Source organism: Oncorhynchus kisutch, linkage group LG9 (assembly GCF_002021735.2).
Source record: "Oncorhynchus kisutch isolate 150728-3 linkage group LG9, Okis_V2, whole genome shotgun sequence".
NCBI classification, from domain to species: Eukaryota; Metazoa; Chordata; class Actinopteri; order Salmoniformes; family Salmonidae; genus Oncorhynchus; species Oncorhynchus kisutch.
Genome location: NC_034182.2, coordinates 19,168,609 through 19,192,607, shown reverse-complemented (window position 1 = coordinate 19,192,607; position 23,999 = coordinate 19,168,609). Strand labels below are relative to the sequence as shown.

The following is a 23,999-nucleotide window of genomic DNA, read 5'->3' as shown; positions in this document are numbered from 1 at the left end:
TCAGAGATTGTTTTATTGTCAGTGTAGTGTGATTGTTGTATAGGTGCGCGTCGGGTCCTCGTACCCATGTTTGTTTATGTACATTTAGTGTTATGGAGTATACTCCGTGGACTTTATTAAGACTCAATTTTCCACTCCATTTGACTCTCCTGCGCCTGACTTCCCTGCCACCTATTACACCTATGCATGACACTTAGCTAGTCAATGTCGCCATGATATCCCCTACAACAAGCATTACCTGGTGATTTTGCCAAGACAGCCAGATATTTACCTACACAGCACCCTGAACCTTTCTTTAACTGACTACATTTTTTGTTGATTAAATCTGACTTTATAAGTGTAATGAGTAATCCAGGAATGTCATGAGTTAATTGACATGAGAAAACTCAAAATTACTTCGGACAAGCCCCACTCTTTTGGAAAGGCAGTTTCAACCTATATTCATACTGTACTGTCTTTGTTTTGACCTATAAAAACAATTAAACCGTTTCACTATTGAACAGTTTTAATTTATGTGAGTGTGATTTGCAGGAGGCACGTTCCAAATGAGGTTAGCAAGCTAAATCTAGCTCGTTTACAACAGACAAAAAGTTCACGCAAATATATTTTTTTTACTGTTGAAGCACTCCTATTTGAAAGTCAAATTCATATTACAAAAAGTCCCTAGGGTTCTTTTAACAAATTGGCGGGCCTAGTCCTATTTTCATGTGCCAGAATTATTTTGCATTAGAATGAAAGGGTGACATAAATTACAACACTCTCTATAACCATTTGACCTTTTAATATCTCGCTCTCTCTCTCTCTCTCTATCTCTCTCATATTTCCGTCTCATATTACACACACAGGAAGTGAGTATATGCTCATAACAGTATATCTATTTCCTCATCATGGCCATTTGCATCTCAGCTACAGCAAGCCTGTCATGTCTTCTCTTGCCTGACGCTTCTTTCGCAGATAGAACATGGTGAGTAGCCTACATGCCTAAAAAGGTTTTCTTTACTTTCTTTACTGTCTCTTCTCTAGAGCTAGTCTTTTCTCCAATCTCTTAATTTATTTATCCTTTATTTCTAGAAATCCTATACAGTTAGGTCCATCATTTTTTGCACCCTTAAATAAAGATAAGCAAAAAGACAGTATAAAAGAAATATTATTATATTGCATGCTCAGAAAAAGGAAATCATATTATTTTATGCTAATACAATTTCTCAAGGAAAGAGATTTTTCTTAACAAGTAATACAACATTTTAAAAAGTAATACAAATGATTGGCACCCCTGTCTTCAATAGCAGTCTTCAATGGCGAGGATAATGACACTGAGCCTTTTTCTAAAAATGTTTTATGAGATTGGAGAACACGTTGGGAGGGATCTTAGACCATTCCTCCATTCAGAATCTTTCCAGATCCTTTGTCAGCTATTATGGACTGACCTTTTCAATTCAAAACCACATTTTAAATGGGGTCAATTCAGGAGACTGAAATGTTGATTTTGTGGTCAATAAACATTTTGGGGGCGGATTTTGATTAGTGCTTGCGGTTATTGCTTTACTGGAAGATCCACTAGTGGCCAAGTGTCAGCCTCCTGGCAGAGGTAACCAGCTTTTTGGCTAAAATGTCCTGGTACTTGGTAAAGTTCATGATGCTGTTGACCTTAGCAAGGGCCTCAGGACCAGTGGAAGTAAAATAGACCAATAACATCAAAGATCAACCACCATATTTTACCATATTTATGAGGTATTTTTCTGCATATGCTTCTGTTTTTCAATACCAAACCCACAACTGGTGTGCGTGGCAAAATAGCTCTATGTTCATGTCATTTGACCATAGCACCGGTTCCAATCCAAGTGCCAATGCCGTTTTTCAAACTGCAGACGGTGCTATGGTCAGATGACATGAAAATAGAGCTCGTTGGCAACAAAAAATAAATAAAATGCACAAAATGACCTCAAAATTACGGTAAAATATGATGGTGCATCTTTGATGTTATGGGGAGAGTTTGCTTCCACTGATCCTGTGGCCCTTGTTAAGGTCAACGGCATAATTAACTTTACGAAGTACTTTACTTTTTAAACAAAATATTGTTTTAGGATAAAATCAAAAAATATTGTAAAAATTTTGGAGCGTGCAAGATATTACTATTACATGTACATGTACATGGTGCATTACTTTTTAACAGAGCCTGTAGGACTCTGGTCAGAAGTAATGCACTACATAGGAAATAAGGTGCCATTTGGGGAGAAGCATGTGTCTACGTGGAAATTTGTATGTTTTATGAGCATGGCCTTATTTCTATTACAGCATATTGGATGACTGTCATTCATGTTCCATTCACCCAGTTCAATGTAACATCACTAGGTGTATGCTACTTTATGATACTCATGAGGTTGCTACAACCTAGTCTATGAATAAAAATTTAGAATGTAGGTGCACACAGGTTGAGAGAAAATATTGAGGTGACAAACAGTGACACATGGACAGACAGCAACACATTCAATACCGCCTTGCACACTCTTGACTGCATCAAGCTGATCTAGGGTGTAATCATTAGTCCAAAAGTTGAACATTAGAGTTTATATTGGACAAAGTCAGGTATGTTTATCCCTTTTTCATTCCGTTTGCTTCCGTTTAAGAAACGTTTTTCAACAGAATCGGCGGAACAAATACACCCCTGGTCACACGTAAACACAGTTCGCATTCATAGCAGCCACCTTGTATTCCTTCTCACAACTATGCACTCTCATCCTCTCATCCTTTCCCTTCATTTGTGGACTTCACTGCACAACACATCAGCTCTATGTGATCAAGAAAAAAAAACTTTCCAAGCCAAACCATATCATAACTGCTACACACAGCCTACATCGTTGTCACCATATTAGCTAAAGTAACGTTATAGTCAGCATAGCTAATACGACTAACGAGTTAGTAAACCCACTACAATCATGCACTAACTTTACAGTGCATAGTCAGTTAGCAGTTTAGCAGTTACACATGCAGGCCCCGTTGGCAATACAATTGTAAAACCAAAAACGTACCTTTACTTGGAAAATTCCCAGTGTTTTGTTGGTTAGTCAAAGCCAGCTAGCTAACATAGCATTCCTCTCGTTAAGCAGAGTGTTTTGAGTATGCTACCTATCTAGCTGCATTTGCTAGCTAAGTAAGTGAAACAGAAACTGAAAAGAAATGACAATCTTTCTCTTGCTTCTCCTTCATTTAAAAAAATGTATTTGTTCAAATCTCTTCAAGTATTGTCTTTCTCTCTCTTTAAGTCAACTACTCACCACATTTTATGCACTGCAGTGCTAGCTAGCAGTAGCTTATGGTTTCAGTACTAGATTTGTGGGGCTCCCGAGTGGTGCATCGGTCTAAGGCACTGCATCTCAGTGCTAGAGACGTCACTACAGACCCTGGTTTGATTCCAGGCTGTATCACAATTGGCCGTGATTAGGAGTTTCATTGGGCGGTGCACAATTGGCCCAGCGCCGTCCGGGTTAGGCTGTCATTGTAAATAGGACTTTGTTCTTAACTGACTTGCCTAGTTAAATAAAGGTTAAGTAAAATAATATAAAAATGCATTCTCTGATCCTTTGATTGTGTGAACAACATGTCCGTTCATGCTGCAAGGGCTTTCATATCTTGGAGGACATCCTCCAGAAGTTGTCATAATTACTGTGTAAGTTAATGAAGGAGGTGAGATCCTAGGTTTTGTGAGATCCTAAGTCAATGTACCAAGAGGAGGACGGAAGCTAGCTGTCCTCCGGCTACACCATGGTGCTACCCTACGGACTGCTGTTGACGCTACTGTAGACCTTCATTGCAAAACAGTGTGTTTTTAAATAATATTTAGTATAGTTTATCTTTAAAAAATTAAATTGTATTTTTATGAAATTCATTGAGGAGGATGGGTCCTCCCCTTCCTCCTCTGAGGAGCCTCCCCTGCACACACATTCAAACCAAATACATTTCACATGTGGATACAGTTATCCATTAGAACACCCTGACACACTGTTGCTACTGTGATCTATCCTTTATTGAGCTGTATTACATCTGTGAAATTATCCAACACACACACACTTCCATCATCTATCAAAACACATCCTGGGTTTCAGGTCAGTTCTCTGTAATAACATAGACAGGAATACACGCCTTGACTTTGTGCCAGTTCAATTATGTGTTATAGACATGCTCTGGCAGTGAGAAAGCCAAGAACGTTTTAATAGTTTTTTTTGTACTTGTAAGTGAAGGTAAGTGTTGTGAAATATTTCCGAGTACTCATAGTTATCTGAATGTACTTGGTGATGATGTGAAGCTTAAAATGCCAATCAAATTTCCCAAGTTTGGGATAATAAATGTCTTCTAGTCTAACTTTGTACATCTTTTTTCTCACTTTCTTGTAGTAGCCTAATATTGTAGAGCATGCAAAGGCAGAGAGAGTAGGTATTGGCTTTACAATGTATCATAGAAGCTCTTATAAAGTCAGACATTCAACCACAGTAAAAGACTGAAGAACAAAGCCAAACGGTTTCTCTTTCATCTCTGATCTAAATAAAACTGCAATTCCTGTCAGTCTGTCATGTGACCCACTGACTTCCTGGAACCTTGACAGCTGTGGTGATTGGCAGGCTCGCTGTGGGTTTCCAACCTCTGTCTTTTTCACGCACAACACGCATACACACACACACTGGCTGTGGTTTCCGACCACTGTCTTTTCCCAACCCTACTGTAGTCTGTGACAATAGAAACACAGGAACACACAGACAACATAAACTTTAACTTGAACAGTGGTGGAAAAAGTATCCAATTGTCATACTTAAGTAAAAGTAAAGATACCTTCATATAAAATGACTCAAGCAAAAGTGAAAATCACCCGGTGAAAGTAAAGATAATTTCAAATTGCTTCTTAAGCAAACCAAACAACAAAATGTTTTTCTTTTTAAAAAATCTACAGATAGCCAGGGGCATACTCCAACACAATTTACAAATTAAGCATTTGTGTTTAGTGTGTCCGCCAGATTAAAAGGCAGTAGGGATGTCCATGGATGTTCTCTTGATAAGTATGTGAATTGGACCATTTTCCTGTCCCGCTAAGGAATCAAAATGAGTACTTTTGTGTGTCAGGGAAAATATATGGAGTAAAAAGTACATTATTTTATTTAGGAATGTAGTGAAGTAAAAGTAAAAGTTGTCAAAAATATAATTAGTCAACTAAACTACAGATACCCCCAAAAACTACTTAAGTAGTACTTTAAAGTGTTTTTACTTTAGTACTTTACCCCCCTGAATTTTTTTATAAATAAATAAAAAACCAATGTAACTGTGTACCACAATACAGCTCTTAGCTCTCAAATGTGTACAATAAACTCAAACTAAATGTGTCTTTTGGATTTTTATTTTTTATTAATAGGTTCCAATGGAGGTATTGAATGGGGTCCAAAACGTTCCAGAACCCAGTCCAGAAAGTGTGAGCCTGAAGGTTCTAGATCCCAGCCCAGACAATGAAAGAACCATTCACGGTTTCGCCCACACCATGGCTGAAGACATAATATACTCAGCTACATATGAGTCCTCATCCAGGTGTCCTCCAGTCCAGGAGAGACTGGCTGAGAAGTTAGCCTCTCTGGCCATCACAGCTGCCTTGAAGGAAGCAATTAGAAGTGAGATCTTTTGGTCTAATACAAGATCTTGGTCATCTTCCAACCCCAGCCCATCCTCAGATAGAAGGGAGCAGGGACTACACAATACAATACATGGGGAGGTTCATATGCATACAGAGATGAGTGGCAATGGTGAGAAACCTCAATATAACCCCAATGTGACCATCAAGTCACAACCCTCCAAACACACCCACTCCTACTGCTCCTTCTTACCCCAGTCTGGGCTTCCTACAGTGGGATCACTGGACTACCCAGATGCCCCCCCAACCACCCCTCTTTTCCCAGAGATGGTCCAGAGCAGGGCTAGCTTTACCCAAAAACTAAAGGGGGGTTTGGCTAAAGAGTTCCTCCCCTCTCCCCCTCCCCCTACCCCTAAGGAAAAGCACAGAGAAGGGGGGCTCGCATTGGAGACTGTGGGGGAGGTCGAGGACACCCGGGAGGGGGAGGATTTCATTGGGCGTCTGTTGAGCTCTCTTTCTCTGGAGTGTTCTGAGAGAGAGGACATTTGGAAAGAAGAGGAAGAGGAAGAGTTTGATTTACCAACAGGTATTTTGATGGACGGTTATGAAGAGCGAGGACCCCACGGAAGGAGAGCCAAGCTGATGGCATATGTGGATGCACTATATGTGGATGCACTCTCTGATGAGATCACCACCTGGATGACAAATAACATGACAAATATTGACGGCCTCTCTCTGATATGTGATCAAATGGTTGATCAAATCATCACATCCTCCATCAGTGAGGTGAGGCTGAGGAAGTACATTGGAAGGCTGGTCTCAGATGCACTCTCCATGGGATGGGAAGAGCAGAAGGCAGCCTCTCTCCATGACTCCCTGGTTCTCCGGCAGGAGCAGATAGGGAGAAGGGAACCAAACCCAATGGACCAAGGGGCTCATCTAATTGTCTATCCCTATCCAACCAATCCCAACCAGTCATCCAGCATCCAACTTTGCTCACCCAAAACTAATGAGATGGATCTGGATCTGTCCACTATCACAGCCCACCCTCCAGACCACTCGCCAACCTCTGTAATCAGTCAATCCTATGCTGAAGACTTGGCCCGAGCTGTGGTGAGGTGTTGTGTAATGGAAGCCTCCAGGAAGCAGTGTATGTAGCTCTCCAGGGTTGCATCCCAAATTACACCCTAATCCCTGTATGGTGGACTACTTTTGACCAGATCTCTGGTCAAAGAAAATGCACCATATAGGGAATATGTGTAGTTTTCCAGGCTGGTTGGACTGTGTTGGACGGCCTGGTGGTAAAAAATAAACTAACTGACCCCAAGAGGGCGACATTAGAGTAATAGACAGCTCCGTAACAAAGTGTTGGAGATGGAAAACAGTTGGTAATGTCAAAACTGATGAGCTTGATATACGACACAACCTTAACACACAATTATGATTAGGTTTGTTACATGAGCTATAGACCTAATTAAGAATGGTCTTTAAATTTGCTAACTTCTGATGATATTGCCACAAGGTTGGAGTTAGTGGTCAAAATGACAGAACCGATGAGGTTGATGTACATGGGCTATAACCTAAATCCAACATGAAGAATGCATTGTTTATGTATAATTGCTTACTGACAATATGCCACAAGGTTAGAGTTAGTGGTCAGACAACATTGTTGTGCACTTGAACCTGAACTGTAACTTTAACTGAAAGAGAAAATTGACAATATTTGCCTCTTCATTAATTCACATAGAAGTAGTCCATTTCACCCCCTTCAACATGCCTACTATAAACAGACCAATCTCATCTTGTCTCCTCTTATTATCTTTGGTTGATGAAAAAAAAACAAGCATGGTGGAGCACACAAACTACCCATCATCGGATTACATTCGATATCTAGAAAGTTCTTTACTCAATTATTTCGCTCACCCATGATGTGATTAATTATAAATAGTAATTGCTATTAGCTCATTCATATTGTAGTTTCTGTAAGCCGAGAGTTATAAAAATATGACCGCTTGTAATATATCAATCTTTCCTCAGATAGCGCTAGGACAAATGTAGTTAACATTTTTCCGGTTTGGATGATTGTGTTATGCTGTAGCTACTTCTGTGAATGTCTGAATATTGCATCCAAAAATAAACTGTTCCCATTCTGGACATAACTTTGTAAGGACTCTGTTTGTGCAAATTGTTTCTGAAAAAACTGTGGCCAGCTCAAATTCTGATTGTTGTGTCATTCGAAATTGAACGTTCTAAATACGTGTTCTAATCACAACGGTTTGATTGTATGCTACAGGGACCGCTGGAAAGGTTAATAAAAGTAACTACAAAATGCTTAATAAATATGTGACTCTTGAATTGTATGAGTCAGTGCCTGGGCCCAAGCACGTACTGGGCCCAAATATACTGCATTATAATACATGTTTTATCCAAACACAGGAGCACGCTCTCAATGTTCAAAATACACCAAAGAGAATAATCTAGCCACAGAGGGTCAAAAATAACTGTGGATTAAGTTTTATTACAAGCACATACAGGTATCTGCCAAAATTAAGAAAACAACAAACGCATCACCGGGGGCAAACTACCTGCCCTCCAGGACACCTACACCACCCGATGTTACAGGAAGGCCATAAAGATCATCAAGGACATCAACCACCCGAGCCACTGCCTGTTCACCCCGCTATCATCCAGAAGGCGAGGTCAGTACAGGTGCATCAAAGCTGGGACCGAGAGACTGAAAAACAGCTTCTATCTCAAGGCCATCAGACTGTTAAACAGCCACCACTAACATTGAGTGGCTGCTGCCAACACACTGACACTGACACTGACTCAACTCAAGCCACTTTAATAATGGGAATTGATGGGAAATGATGTAAATATATCACTAGCCACTTTAAACAATGCTACCTTATATAATGTTACTTACCCTACATTATTCATCTCATATGCATACGTATATACTGTACTCTATATCATCGACTGCATCCTTATGTAATACATGTATCACTAGCCACTTTAACTATGCCACTTTGTTTACATACTCATCTCATATGTATATACTGTACTCGATACCATCTACTGTATCTTGCCTATGCTGCTCTGTACCATCACTCATTCATATATCCTTATGTACATATTCTTTATCCCCTTACACTGTGTATAAGACAGTAGTTTTGGAATTGTTAGTTAGATTACTTGTTGGTTATTACTGCATTGTCGGAACTAGAAGCACAAGCATTTCGCTACACTCGCATTAACATCTGCTAACCATGTGTATGTGACAAATAAAATTTGATTGGATTTGATTTGATTTAAAGTGTCCTAAAAGGGTGTTGTGCCACAACAAGCTGCCAGAACACTTTCAATGCACCTTAGCATAGATTCTACTAGTGGTTTTAAGCTACTAGTAAAAAATAACCCCACTTCCATAAACCCGGCCCGGGGAGAGAGTGGGAGTAAGGATGAGGTCAGTGTGTGTGTTTTTTCCTCTCTTTTGAGCTTGTGTTAGTGTGTGTGTGTGTGTGTGTGTGTGTGTGTGTGTGTGTGTGTGTGTGTGTGTGTGTGTGTGTGTGTGTGTGTGTGTGTGTGTGTGTGTGTGTGTGTGTGTGTGTGTTGGGTGGAGAAAGGGAGGCATATTGAGACTACAAGAAAATTCTGACTAGAAAAACAAGTGATTTTAGTGTGAAACCTACAAACAAGCAAGATTTCTGGCTCTCACAGACCTGTAACTTCTTCTTTAAGAGGCTCCTCTGTTCTCCACTCGTTACCTGTATTAATGGCACCTGTTTGAACTTGTTATCAGTACAAAAGACACCTGTTCACAACCTCAAACAGTCACACTCCAAACTTCACTATGGCCAAGACCAAAGATCTGTCAAAGGACACCAGAAACAAAATTGTAGACCTGCACCAGGCTGAGAAGACTGAATCTGCAATAGGTAAGCAGCTTGGTTTGAAGAAATCAACTGTGGGAGCAATTATTGGGAAATGGAAGACATACAAGACCACTGATAATCTCCCTCGATCTGGGGCTCCACGCAAGATCTCGTCCCGGGAGTTCAAAATGATCACAAAAACGGTGAGCAAAAATCCCAGAACCACACGGGGGGACCTAGTGAATGACCTGCAGAGAGCTGGGACCAAAGTAACAAAGCCTATCATCAGTAACACACACGCCGCCAGAGACTCAATCCTGCAGTGCCAGACGTGTCGCCCTGCTTAAGCCAGTACATGTCCAGACCCGTCTGAAGTTTGCTAGAAAGAATTTGGATGATCCAGAAGAAGACTGGGAGAATGTCATATGGTCAGATGAAACCAAAATATAACTTTTTGGTAAAAACTCAACTCGTCGTGTTTGGAGTTGCACCTAAAGAACACCATACCTACTTTGAAGCATGGGAGTGGAAACATCATGCTTTGGGGCTGTTTTTCTGTAAAGGGACCAGGATGACTGATCTGTGTAAAGGAAAGAATGAATGGGGCCATGTATCTTGAGATTTTGAGTGAAAACCTCCTTCCATCAGCAAGGGCATTGAAGATGAAACGTGGCTGGGTCTTTCAGCATGACAATGATCCCAAACACACCGCCCGGGGCAACGAAGGAGTGGCTTCGTAAGAAGCATGTCAAGGTCCTGGAGTGGCCTAGCCAGTCTCCAGATCTCAACCCCATAGAAAATCTTTGGAGGGAGTTGAAAGTCCGTGTTGCCCAGCAACAGCCCCAAAACATCACTGCTCTAGAGGAGATCTGCAGACTTACAGAAAATATTTGACCTCTGTCATTGCCAACAAAGAGTATATAACAAAGTATTGAGATAAACTTTTGTTATTGACCAAAGACTTATTTTCCACCATAATTTGCAAATAAATTCATAAAAAATCCTACAATGTGATTTTCTGGATTTTTTTTCTAATTTTGTTTGTCATAGTAGAAGTGTACCTATGATGAAAATTACAGGCCTCTCTCATCTTTTTAAGTGGGAGAACTTGCACAATTGGTGGCTGACTAAATACTTTTTTGCCCCACTGTATATTTGCATCTGGGACAGAGTAGGAGGCAGTTCACTCTGGGCACTCTATTGTGTTGAATTGTGACTCCACTCTGTCTCTATACTGACATTTTGCCTGTTTGATTGCCTGACAGAGGGAATAACTACACTGTTTGTATTCTGTCATATTCCCAGTCACCTTGCCATTGTTAAATGCGCTGTCACTTTCAGTTTTGTGTGAATGCTGCCATCTATCTAGCTTGATCAAAACAATCTTGAAGCATGGATTCTGATTGGTCAGACCAGCGTTGAATAGTCCTTAGCATGGGTACTTCCTGTTTGAGTTTCTGCCTGTAGGAAGGGTGGAGCAAAATGGAGTTGTGATTAGATTTGCTAAAAGGATGGCGGGTAGGGCCTTGTGGGGATCCCGGAAGTTGGAGTAGCAGTGGTCGATGTCAGTCAATGTGTTGATAGAACTTCGGCAGGCCTTTCATCAAATTTGCTTTATTTAAATCCCCAGCTACTATTAATTCGGCCTCAGGAGATGTGGTTCTTTGAGGGCTGTCGTGGTAACGGCTTGAGGGATGATATACACGGCTGTGACGATAACTGAAGAGAATTCTCCTGGGAGATAATACGGTCGGCATTTGATTGTGAGGTATTCTAGGTCAGGTGAACAAAAGGACTTGAGTTCCTGTATGAGTCCTGTTCCTGTATGAGTCGTTAATCATAGCTACATTGAAGAATGTGTTTAACCGTTTTTTGGTTACTACATGATTCCATATGTGGTATTTCATAGTTTTCATGTCTTCACTATTATTCTACAATGTAAAAATAAAGAAAAACACATGAATGAGTAGGTGTGTCCAAACTTTTTACGGGTACTGTATGTTAAATTGGGCTAATTTTAGCACTTTTCTGGGATGCTTGATTATTTTTATTGCTTAGCAGAGAAGCATAGCAGAGGTAGACATGTTCCTGTCATTTATGTTGGTGTAGGGTGAGCTGCACATGGTGGACTTCCTGCTAGGGCACATTCCCTCAGTGATAACAGTATCACGCTGGTTCATAGACACACTGCATACAGTAGCTGTGGGATCAGCAGAGGCATTCAGTGCAGAAAGAGGGACATAAGTTAGGCTACTTTACATTGTGTCTTCCAATGCCCCTGGGATAACGTACAGTTGCTGAAGCATTATGTAACTCAGTGACACAATGGAAGGAATTAAATGAGCTGGGTTTAGGTCATTGATGAATCATTGTCTCCACGCAGCCTTATAATGCTGTGAAAGGATCGAGGAACCCAAATGATTTGGTTGGATCCCATCCTCTTTATAATACGAGCTTTGTTTCCAGAAGGTATCAACATTCTCAAAAAAGTATACACTTACAGAGCTGCAATAGTCTCGTAGCCAGTTATGGAGTGCTAAAAGTCTGCTGAACCGTTCAATGCCACGATTTAGAGAGGGCAGAGGGACAGATATTATGGGGTGTTTGTTGGGTGTCAAATAGTTACCTAATCAGTCATTTAAAATCCATCTTCAGCTGTTATGAGCTGCCCTTCATAATGTCATTGCATCGAACATGAACTATGATAGATTCAGTTTCCTGATGCTGGTTTAAAATGTTTGGGAGCAGCTTATTGATGTCCTGTACTGATGCTCCTGAATAGCATAACGTTTTTGCTTCAGGGACTAAGACATTTCTCACTATTGAATTGCCCAATACAACTGCCGGAGAAGGGAATGGCGAAATCCGCCCAGTCCCACCCCTTACACAATTAGTTGAGTTTTTCACGGAGCCCAAGAGAAGCAGGAAAGTGTACGCGCGCTGCTCCCAGCTAAAGGTCCAGACCTCCCACAGCAGGCAGTGCACCGTCAGATCCAGAGAGAGGAAAAGGAGCCCAACCCGACAACAAAGCCTCTGCTAGAGTTGAAGTCAGCAACGCCATCGCAGACACAGGCAATCCCAGAAACTTCCGGCGCCGACAGAGATGGCCGCCTTGCTTTGCGCTCCTAGGACATTATGCAGTATTTTGTTTTTTAATGTATTATTTCTTACATTGTTACCCCAGAAAATCATACAGCCGGAAGGAACTATTGGAGATCAGAGCAACACCAACTCACCAACATTACGACCAGGAATACGACTTTCCCGAAGCGGATCCTCTGTTTGGTCCACCACCCAGGACAATGGATCGGATCCAAGCCGGCGACCCAAAACAACGGCGCCGCAGAAGGGGAAGACGGAGCGGTCTTCTGGTCAGGCTCCGTGGACTGGCACATCGCGCACCGCTCCCGAGTACACTACTCGCCAATGTCCAGTCTCTTGACAACAAGGTAGACGAAATCCAGAGAGACATCAGAGATTGTAAAGTTCTTTGTTTCACGGAAACATGGCTCACTCGGGATGCGTTATCAGAGCCGGTACAGCCACCTGGTTTCTTCATGCATCACGCCGACAGAAACAAACATCTTTATAGTAAGAAGAAGGGCGGGGGTGTATGCCTTATGATTAACTAGACGTGGTGTGATCATAACAACATACAGGAACTCAAGTCATTTTGTTAAGCTGATATAGAGTTCCATACAATCAAATGCCGACCGCATTATCTACCAAGGGAATTATCTTCGATTATAATCACAGTAGTGTATATCCCCCCCAAGCAGACACATCGACAGCCGTGAAAGAACATTGGATTGAACATTGAAAGAACTTCAAGATAGCGTCGGACAATAACATTGATGAATACGCTGATTCGGTGAGCGAGTTTATTAGCAAGTGCATCAGTGATGTTGTACGCACAGCGACTATTAAAACCTTCCCCAATCAGAAACCGTGGATTAATGGTAGCATTCGCGCAAAACTGAAAGCGCGAACCACAGCTTTTAATCAGGGCAAGGCGACCGGAAACATGCCCGAATACAAACAGTGAAGCTATTCCCTACGCAAGGCAATCAAACAAGCTAAGCATCAGTATAGAGGCAAAGTAGAGTCGCAATTCAATGGCTCAGGCATGAAAGGTATGTGGCAGGGTCTACAGCCAATCACGGACTACAAAAAGAAAACCAGCCCCGTCATGGTTCACGATGTCTTGCTCCCAGACAAACTAAACAAATTATTTGCTCGCTTTTAAGACAATACAGTGCCACTGACACGGCCCGCTACCAAAACCTGCGGGCTCTCCTTCACTGCAGCCAACATGAGTAAAACATTTAAACGTGTTAACCCTCGGAAGGCTGCCGGCCCAGACGGGATACCTAGCCTCGGCCTCAGAGCATGCGCAGACTAGCTGGCTGGTGTGTTTACGGACATATTCAATCAATCCTTATCCCAGTCTTCTGTTCCTACATGCTTCAAGTGGGCCACCATTGTTCCTGTTCCCAAGAATGCTAAGATAGCTGAGCTAAATGACTATCGCCCCATAGCACTCACTTCCGTCATCATGAAGTGCTTTGGGAGACTAGTAAAGGACCATATCACCTCCACCCTACCTGACACCCTAGACCCACTCCAATTTGCTTACCGCTCCAATAGGTCCACAGACGACGCAATCGCAATCACACTGCACACTGCCCTAACCCATCTGGACAAGAGGAATACCTATGTAAGAATGCTGTTCTTCAACTACAGCTCAGCATTTAACAACATAGTACCCTACAAACTCGTCATTAAGCTCGAGACCCTGGGTCTCGACCCCGCCCTGTGCAACTGGGTCCTGGACGTCCTGACAGGCCGCCTCCAGGTGGTGAGGGTAGGAAACAACATCTCCACCCTGCTGACGAGACGGCCTACAGGGAGGAGGTGAGGGCCCTCGGAGTGTGGTGTCAGGAAAATAACCCCACATTCAATGTCACCAAAACAAAGGAGATGATCGTGGACTTCAGGAAACAGCAGAGGGAGCACCCCCCTATCCACATCGACAGGACAATAGTGGAGAAGGTGGAAAGTTCCTCGGCGTACACATCACAGACAAACTGAAATGGTCCACCCACAGAGACAGCGTGGTGAAGAAGTTGCAGCAGCGCCTCTTTAACCTCAGGAAGGCTGAAGAAATTTGGCTTGTCATCAGAAACACTCACAAACTTTTACAGATGCACAATCGAGAGCATCCTGTCGGGCTGTATCACCGCCTGATACGGCAACTGCCCCGCCCACAACCATAAGGCTCTCCAGAGGGTAGTGAGGTCTGCACAATGCATCACCGGCGGCAAACTACCTGCCCTCCAGGACACCTACACCAGCCGATGTCACAAGAAAGGCCAAAAATATCATCAAGGACAACAACCACCCGAGCCACTGCCTGTTTACCCCGTTATTATCCAGAAGGCGAGGTCAGTACAGATGCATCAAAGCTGGGACCACTAACATTGAGTGGCTGCTGCCAACATACTGACTCATCTCTAGCCACTTTAATAATAAAAAATTGGATGTAATAAATGTATCAGTAGCCACTTTAAACAATGCCACTTTATATGATGTTTACATACCCTACCTTACTCATGTTATATGTATATACTGTACTCTATACCATCTACTGGATCTTGCCAATGCCGTTTGGCCATCGCTCATCCAAATATTTTTATGTACATATTCTTATTCATTCCCTTACACTTGTGTGTATAAGGTAGTTGTTGTGAAATTGTTAGATTACTTGTTAGATATTACTGCATGGTCGGAACTAGAAACACAAGCATTTCGCTACACTCCCATAAACATCTGCTAACCATGTGTATGTGACAAATAAAATTTGATTAGATTTTTTATTTGATGAAGGCGCAGGTAGATCAGGCACCGGTGCAGCTAAGCTATTATTTCTGATGTCAATCTGCTCCGAACCTCTCTCAGTTACTCCCGTCTGCTTAGCATCATGCTGCTGCTTTCGGTTTCCTTGGCAGGCAAGTTCCATTTAGCACAGGCCATTCAGATAGGGATTGATGACAAGGTGTCGTTGAGAAAGACAAACATTTCTCTCCATAAATTTGCACAGAATTGAGATTTGTGTTTTAAGCATAGTCACATTGGAACTTCGGATTGTTAATTCTGTCCTGGACAAGTGCATAATAAACACAGCTTGTACAGCTTCTGGAAACGTTTGTTAGCTATTCCAGGCTAAGCGGGCTCCATTGCAACCTAGCTATGGCCGGCCGGGATGTCCTTGTCCCATTGCACTCTAGTGACTCCTGTGGTGGGCCGGGAGCATGCATACTGACTCGCTCGCCAGTTGAACAGTGTTTCTTCTGACACATTGGTGAGGCTGGCTTCCGGGATAAGTGAGTAGTGTGTCAAGAAGCAGTGTGGTTTGGCAGGGTCGTGTTCTGGAGGACTCATGGCTCTCGATCTTTGCCTCTCCCTAGTCAGTACGTGAGTTGCAGCAATGGGACAAGACTGTAACTACCAATTGGATATGAAATATCCAATTGTATATATGAAATATATTAATTATTTCCCTTCACTGGAACTAAGGGGCCTAGCCAGAACTTTACAGTTGGCACTATGCATTGGGGCAGGAAGCGTGCTGACATTTCTTCCAGAGGCAGTTTGGAACTCGGTAGTGATAGATGGAACCGAGGACAGAAGGTTTTTGAAGCGCTATGTGCTTCAGCACTCGATGGTCCCCATTCTGTGTGCTTGTGTGGCCTACCACTTCACTGCTGAGCCGTTGTTGCTCCTAGATATTTCCACTTCACAATAACAACATTTACAGTTGACCGTGGCAGCTCTAGCAGGGCAGACATTTGAAGAACTGATTTGTTGGAAAGGTGGCATCCTATGATATTGCCACATTGAAAGTCACTGAGCTCTCCAGTAAGGCCATTCTACTGCCAATGGAGATTGCATGACTGTGTGGTCGATATTATACACCTGTCAGCAACGGTGTGGCTGAAATAGCCAAATCCACTAATTTGAAGGGGTGTTCACATACTTATATTTATTGTGCATGCCATGTTCATATGATGTCGCAGTGAGAGTGACTAACAAAATCAATGGGGGCCCCCTAGAGGTCAGGGTCCCTGGGCACATGCCTTGTGTATCTGGTCAGTAATTCAGCCATGATTACTAGAAGGTTTAGATTGCTGGCTAGACTAATTTACCTAGCAATCTATAAAGTGCTGGCATGGGCAAATTGAGTGACTGTCAGTGACTGACATACAGTAAAAAGAGTAAAACTGCTGATGCACTACCAAATTTCCAAATTGCACATTGTGTATTCTACTATACTAACTAACAGTAAGCTGAACATACATTTTGGGTTGGGGGCCCCCTAGCGGGGCAGCTGCTTATGTCAGTTATCCCTAGAAACGGCACTGTGTGTGTGTGCGTCCGGTGTGTGTGTGTGGCTAAGGTATGTTTTTGTGTGTGTGTGTGTGTGCGCACATGTTTGGCTGAGGTGTGTTTCTGCCTGCCTGCGTGCGTGCGTGAGTGTGTGTGTCTGATGTATTCCCCCAGCTCAGATATCTAACATGGCAGGAATTTAGATTGTGAACTTTTGCCTCCCACATTTGGCCACGGGCAGCCCCTTCCGCGGGACACAATACGGACAGGAACATACACACACACACACATAGGCAGAAACATACACACATGCAAAATATATATACAAAGAGCCCAGGTTTAGACGGATACATGCACAGAGTTTCAGAAGAGTAGTCTTCACGGCAAAGAGTGAGTGAGTGAGTGAGTGAGTGAGTGAGTGAGTGAGTGAGTGAGTGAGTGAGTGAGTGAGTGAGTGAGTGAGTGAGTGAGTGAGTGAAAGAAGTGCTGGCTTGCTACTGGGCAATTCCAGAGTAACAGAGTGAAACTGAGACTCCGATTTTACCCTTTAAAATGTATGTCAAACAAAAATGCATGATTGCAAAGTTAAACAAATCATAGAACTCTATGCACAAGGACTACCTTTAATAATTTCCACGGAAAATGTTACAGAAACACATTTACTTGAAGAACAGTGCATAGGCAAAGTTCGGTAACAATGAAGGTTTGTGCTGTTTGTGCCATCATTTTGTTACCAAACTTTGCATCTGTACCTCGTGCATGGATTTGTATGGTTTGTTTAACTTTGCCAATCACCTATTCTTCCATCCAGGCAGTTTACAGATGAAATACAGTGTGAACACGCACACACTCCTTTTTGTCTGTATAGTAACACATGTGGATTACATACATTGATCATTTTCGGCAGTCCCAGTTGCACAGTACCACTACACTACCCACTGGGTACACACTTGTTGAATCAACGTTGTTTCCACGTCTTGGAACCAACGAGGAATAGACATGGAATTGACGTCTGTGCCCAGTGGGTACACATTACAAGCCTGACTCAAGAAAAGGTTAATTTGTCTCTCAGAGACATATACTGTATATCATTTCATCTCTGTAGGTCATTGGTTCAAACACTTTTTTTTTCTTCGAGTCCCCCTATCATTTGAATCAAATGATTGCAGCCAGCTCTGTCATATGAATGTCTGATTGGGTTATTGTTGCTCTTCAACGCAACCATGTTGAACATCTCTGTGAAGAGTTTATTTCTCCTTTGACATCAGCAGCAGACCTGTGGTTTCACCTCTTTACAGGGATGGGAGCATAAAAGCGACAGGGCTTTCCTTCCCCTGCTTCCAGGAATTATGAGAGGGAGATGCCATAGTCATTTGGAGAGGTAGAGAGGAATAGGCCAGCCATACTTGTTTGGAAAAGGGGATCACCACACATCTGTGCGCTACTATGAAGTGTAAGAATCAAAGTACCTGTGCCAAACTATTTGGGGGAGAAAACACCCAAAACAACTGACCTTAGTGTCTGTGTCTGGGGATGATTTATTCATAAACCTAGGCTACTCCCTTTCTCCCAGGGCTCTGTTCGGTCAGTCGGTCTTATAACAAAGTTTGAGGGGGCGAGGTCCTCAGTATCAGGGCTGTCTGTCTGGCGGGGTCCCAAAACCACAGTCTCCCCCACAATCTGTCTCCCATCTCAATATAGAGCATACACTCATGGAGCAATGAGACAAGCAGTGGTCCCCTTGGCTCACACATGACCACACAGCTGTAGAGACCAGAGACAGAAAGTGGGAGAGACGGAAAGGAAATCAAGATTATTAATAAAGATAGTCAGACATATTTACAACGCTAAAAGCAGTCACTTATCTGTTCCCATCTATCTGCTTCTTTTTACAGTCATTTCAAATGCAACTTAATGCATCTTCAATGGGAGTTTGTGTTTGAGATGAAAGTTGTTTATTTTACCATAAATGCTTCCCTTTTAGTTTCACAAATGTAATCTATTCTTAATAATAAATATAAGTTCGATGAAAAACACTTTAGTTAGGTTTTAATTTTTCATGATAAAAAAAGTATCATTCATTTCAAATACACATTTCCATAGCCATACTAACAATAAAATAGACGATTGCCAAGGGAAAGTTCAAATATTTAATCAAGGCTCAGTTTCCTAGAGTTTTGGCTAAATATTTGTCCTATTCTGTTCAGTGCAGTGGCCTCTCTCAGGAGGTAACTGAGAGGTTAACACCACGCACGCATTGCTGTTTTGAAGGAACTGGAGCGGAGGCAGGCTGCGCACACTCTCTGTCTGCAGGATTGGAACGTGGTTACCCCAGTCAACTTTCTCTCAAGTCGTCGGGGCAAAGAGGAAGAAATACGAGGAATAGGATAAACGACTGGAGTGGTTACCCTCCTTCTCCTCCTCACACGGTAAATTGAATGAAGGGGCTCTTTCCGACTCGAAAAGCATGGGACAAGCTCATGTAGCCTGGGCATTGTTTTAATATACCCGTCCCGTCCTTGACTTCGTTGTTGTTTTTGACGGATACACATGTGTCGGGAATGCTACCATGGCCACGCCGAACAGCCTTCAGCAGCAGCAGGATTACTTCAGAAGCGTCAGCAACGAATCCACAACGTATATGATGGTCCCGGCCACGGCAAACACGCGTCGCGATGCCGCGCCATCCAAGATGTGGATCGCAATGGTGGTGATTGTGGTGATCGTTCTACAGATTGCCTCGACCACCGGACTTTTCGTGTACCTGAATATGTCAATATCACAGGTAAGGAATTGGTTTTTGTTCAGTGGATTGGATAAGGAAGAGGGAGAGAGGAGGGTGTTGGGTTGGCCGCAGCAGCAGTGCAGTTTTGGAGTTTAAACGAACACTTTGTGAATAAAGTTTCATGACGAGACGTGCTTGATGATATTCCAACACTGCCGTGGACGAACTTTATGCACGATTTGACAACGTTTTAGGAAATCGTGTGACCGAAAATGTTAACTGGCATGTCGCCTGTCTGACAATAGCGGCCAACCATGTTGTTTGTGTTAGATTGTGCACCAATAATCTAACAGTTGTGGAACCCTGGTGTAGCCTTACACATTATTTGTGGTTTTATTTAGACCTCACGTTTTCTGAACAAAAAAATAAAATAGTACCAGTCAAAAGTTTGGCCACACGTACTCATTCAAGGGTTATTCTTTTTTTAAATTTTATTTGTATTTTTATACAATTTTCTACATGTAGAATAATCGGTAAGACATTAAAACTATGAAATAACACATATGGAATAATGTAGCAACCAAAAAAGTGTTAAACAAAATATATTTTAGATTATTCAAAGTAGCCACCCTTTGCCTTGACTGCTTTGCACACTTAGCATTTTCTCAGCCAGCTTCATGAGGTGGAATGCATTTCAATTAACAGATGTGCCTTGTTAAAAGTTAATTTGTGGAATTTCTTTCCTTAATGCGTTTGAGTCAATCAGTTGTGCTGTGACGTGGTAGGGTTGGTATAATGAAGATAGCCCTATTTGGTAAAAGATTGAGTCCATATTTCTTCTAGTGCAGTCACAAAAACCATCAAGCGCTATGATGAAACTGAATCTCATGAGGACCGCCACAGGAAAGGAAGTGCCAGAGTTACCTCTGTTGCAGAGGATAAGTTCATTAGAGTTACCAGCCTCAGAAATCGGCAATTAACTGCAGCCCAAATAAATGCTTCACAGTTCAAGTTACAGACACATCTCAACATCAACTGTTCAGAGGAGACTGCATGAATCAGGCCTTCATGGTCAAATTGCTGCAAAGAAACCACTACTAAAGGACACAAATAAGAAAAAGAGACTTGCTTGGGCCAAAAAACACGAGCAATGGACATTACTGGTGGAAATCTGTCCTTTCGTCTGATGAGTCCACATTTTCACTTTTTTGGTTCCAACCGCTGTGTCTTTGTGAGAAGCAGAGTAGGTGAACGGATGATCTCCGCATATGTGCTTCTCACCGTGAAGCATGGAGGAGGAGGTGAGGTCAAGTTGCTTTGCTGGTGACACTGTGATTTATTTAGAACACTTAACCAGCATGGCTATCACAGCATTCTGCAGTGATATGCCATCCCATCTGGTTTGTGCTTAGTGTTTCTATAATTTGTTTTTCAACAGGACAATGGCCCAACACACCTCCAGGCTCTGTAAAGGCTATTTAACCAAGAAGGAGTGATGGAGTGGTGCATCAGATGACCTGGCCTCCACAATCACCCGACCTCAACCCAATTGAGATGGTTTGGGATGAGTTGGACTGCAGAGTGGAGGAAAGGCAGCCAACAAGACTGTTGGAAAAGCATTCCAGTTGAAGCTGGTTGAGAGAATGCCAAGAGTGTGCAAAGCTGTCACTGAGGCAAAGGGTGTCTACTTTAAAGAATTGAACACTTTTTTGGTTATTACGTGATTTCATATGTGCTATTCTACAATGTAGAAAATAGTAAAAATAAAGAAGCCCTTGAATGAGTAGGTGTTCAAACTTTTGACTGGTTCTCTAGAACCCTGTATGGTGTAATTTATGAATTAAGGCTACTACTAATAAATAGTATTTTTTTTTAGCTAAGAATATAATAGAATAAACAGTTAAATAATGGGGGAAAAGACCAGTATATTTGAGATTTTATTTTCATTATATGCAAACATAGTTTGGAAGTATGCTCGTGGCCTGGGCGGCATCCCTTTGTTTGAATGATGACCCATGTCAATCTTGGTAACAACTCTGACTGACTTCTTTATGGAACAGTACATTTTGGGTGGTTGCCTGGCTGGTTCCTGAGAATACAAAGAAAGGAGCAGAAACATGAATTAGTATGCCAAAATGAAGAAGAAATGCTACGTAAACATATTATTATGATGTAGAAGAACAATTTGCATGCAGCTGTTGTCAGCAGCAGCCAAAAGAGATCCTCTGCCTCTGATAGTTGAGTTACTGCCAGACTGAGCAAAACATAGATGGTGTGTTAAGTCTCATGATTAACTAGGCTATTGAATCACCAAGACTTATTATACCATATATAATACTTTATTAATAAATAATTTAGATACATACCTCCTCTGTCAGCCCACTGGCCATCACGTACGTTCAGAGGTCAGCAACAGTTCTTTGACTTCAAGAAAATAGTCCCCTCACTGAAATACTCATACAATGAACAATTAGATAATTTCCAATGTCAGGCTGGGTCTGTAGCTCTATTTTTCATATTCCATAATTTAAAAAGTATATTTATTTGTAAGAGTAAGCTAGCTAACTTGTAAAGTGGTTTATTAAAGTAGCCTAGCTTTTTCGTCTAGCTAGCTAGCTTACAAATGGTGCACACATTCTAATACATTATCTAACCCATAGTTCATATGACTTTGGCTTCATATATTTGAATTAAATAATCAACTTTGTTTACCTTAATAAATTGAAAATGTTTATATTTTCAAGTTCAACCACCTTCCTCTTGCTTCTTCATGGTTTAATGGCAGTTGGTTTTTGATCAGAAGGGCAGTTAAAATTTGAAATGATCAAAGGTTCTATATAGAACCCCTTTTAATTTGTATTTATTTTAAAGCAATAGGAAATCATGTGTTTATAATGTTTTTATTATACACATTATTTCCTCTTGCGTCTAGCTAGCATGTAGTTTGCAACAGTGCAGGTTTGTATGAACCTTTCTTTATGAACCTTGCTGTTTGCCACTCTGACCTCGGTAACAATTTTGTAAAATACAAATTCAATCTCCCCCTGCCATAGAGTTAAGGTGTCGGATGTCCGCTAGCCATTTCATGATATCAACAAGGTCTAACAAGGGTTAGCTTTTGTTAGCTGTTTGCAAAAATCCACATCACACTCTGGGGTAGGGGTAAAAACCTCAAGGTTCTTTGCCCTCATGGGGTATATAAATATATAACCTTTTTTTAGTAAAGTGATCTTTAATATCATCCAAAGAGCCAAAGGATTCTATATAGAGCCCCAAAATAACAATATTTTCTAAGAGTATAGGCTACATAGCCCAATAACAGCGTAAGGTTGCCTATTCATAGAGCATTTTCAGATTGACTATCTACTAACCCTAACCTTAACCCTTTTTAACTCTAAACTTAAACCTTTACCCTAATCCCTATTCTAAACCTAACACTAACCCAGGGGACCCCATTTTGATACAAGAACTTTCTTGCGAGCCCAACCACGATAAAGAAAATTATGTAATTAACAGCGAATAAAACAAGCTATGGCAGAACATTCTAACTGTACGCATGATTGTATTCTCAATTCACCATCATATACTTGTGTGGTTATGACATTCAATTGCAAATTAGTCTGACATTTCTCTTATCTCACCACCACTACTGAGATGGGTGTGCTTGATGCATGTCGCATGGTAAATTCTCAACGTCAGGAGGCGTGGTCGACAGTGCGTACCGCGAACGTGTCGTTTCTTGCTCGGGAATCGAGAGACAGAACAATATGTCTTTGTGAATAGCATGTAGCAAACTAAAGTCAGTGTATCTTGGCCCTCACAGCTAACATCCATTTGGAGAGCATAAGGTGGGGAGTTTGAGTCGTTACTCAGTTTCCTTTTGATTGCTAGCTATATCATCAATTCTTAGTTTGACAGTGTTATCGGACAAAGGTATTGATGCGAGTTTCTATGCCTCTGCCTCCCCTCACATTGTTTTCACCATATCAATTGTGGCCGGTAATATCAAAGTCTTTGCAATAGCGTGTGGTTTGTTGTGGAAATTCATACTGAGACGTTGTAATTTCTTCAAACAATCATCTTTATTTAATATCGATTTAATTATTGCAATAATGAGACTAGGCAACCCAACACTCTTGACTGTTGGGCCGAGCAGACCCCCACCTGGCTTAGTCTCCCAGATGCAAGAATGATTTTGAGACCGTTTAGGAGTAGAACAATCCCTCATTATCTCTGGTGAAACCCATTATGTAATTTTTCTATCACAGGTTTCATAGCGTAGCAGGCTTAGCCATTAAGCTATAACTAGCAATACAAATGGCTGTTTGAGATACAAATAAGATTACTACACAGATTGCTTGCTAGCTAACAGTACGCTTTAACTTACAATAAAAATGACTGACAA

The 23,999-nt window shown here is 41.8% G+C and overlaps 2 protein-coding genes across 2 annotated transcripts in view; both read left to right on the top strand.

Annotated features, from left to right (window-relative positions):
* Window positions 1-844: 844 nt before the first annotated feature.
* On the top strand, window positions 845-7,943 carry si:dkey-171c9.3 (uncharacterized). Its single transcript, XM_020468339.2, has 2 exons — window positions 845-964; window positions 5,399-7,943. The coding sequence occupies exons 1-2, from the start codon at window positions 962-964 to the stop codon at window positions 6,764-6,766; spliced, it is 1,371 nt and encodes a 456-aa protein (XP_020323928.1). The 5' UTR covers window positions 845-961; the 3' UTR covers window positions 6,767-7,943.
* A 10,992-nt stretch (window positions 7,944-18,935) lies between these two features.
* tnfsf10l (TNF superfamily member 10, like) overlaps window positions 18,936-23,999 on the top strand; it is a 79,008-nt gene continuing 73,944 nt past the window's right edge. The window contains exon 1 of the mRNA XM_020468335.2: window positions 18,936-19,654. Within this exon, the coding sequence (XP_020323924.1) occupies window positions 19,439-19,654 (216 nt within the window). The 5' untranslated portion in view covers window positions 18,936-19,438. The remainder of the gene's footprint in view (window positions 19,655-23,999) is intronic.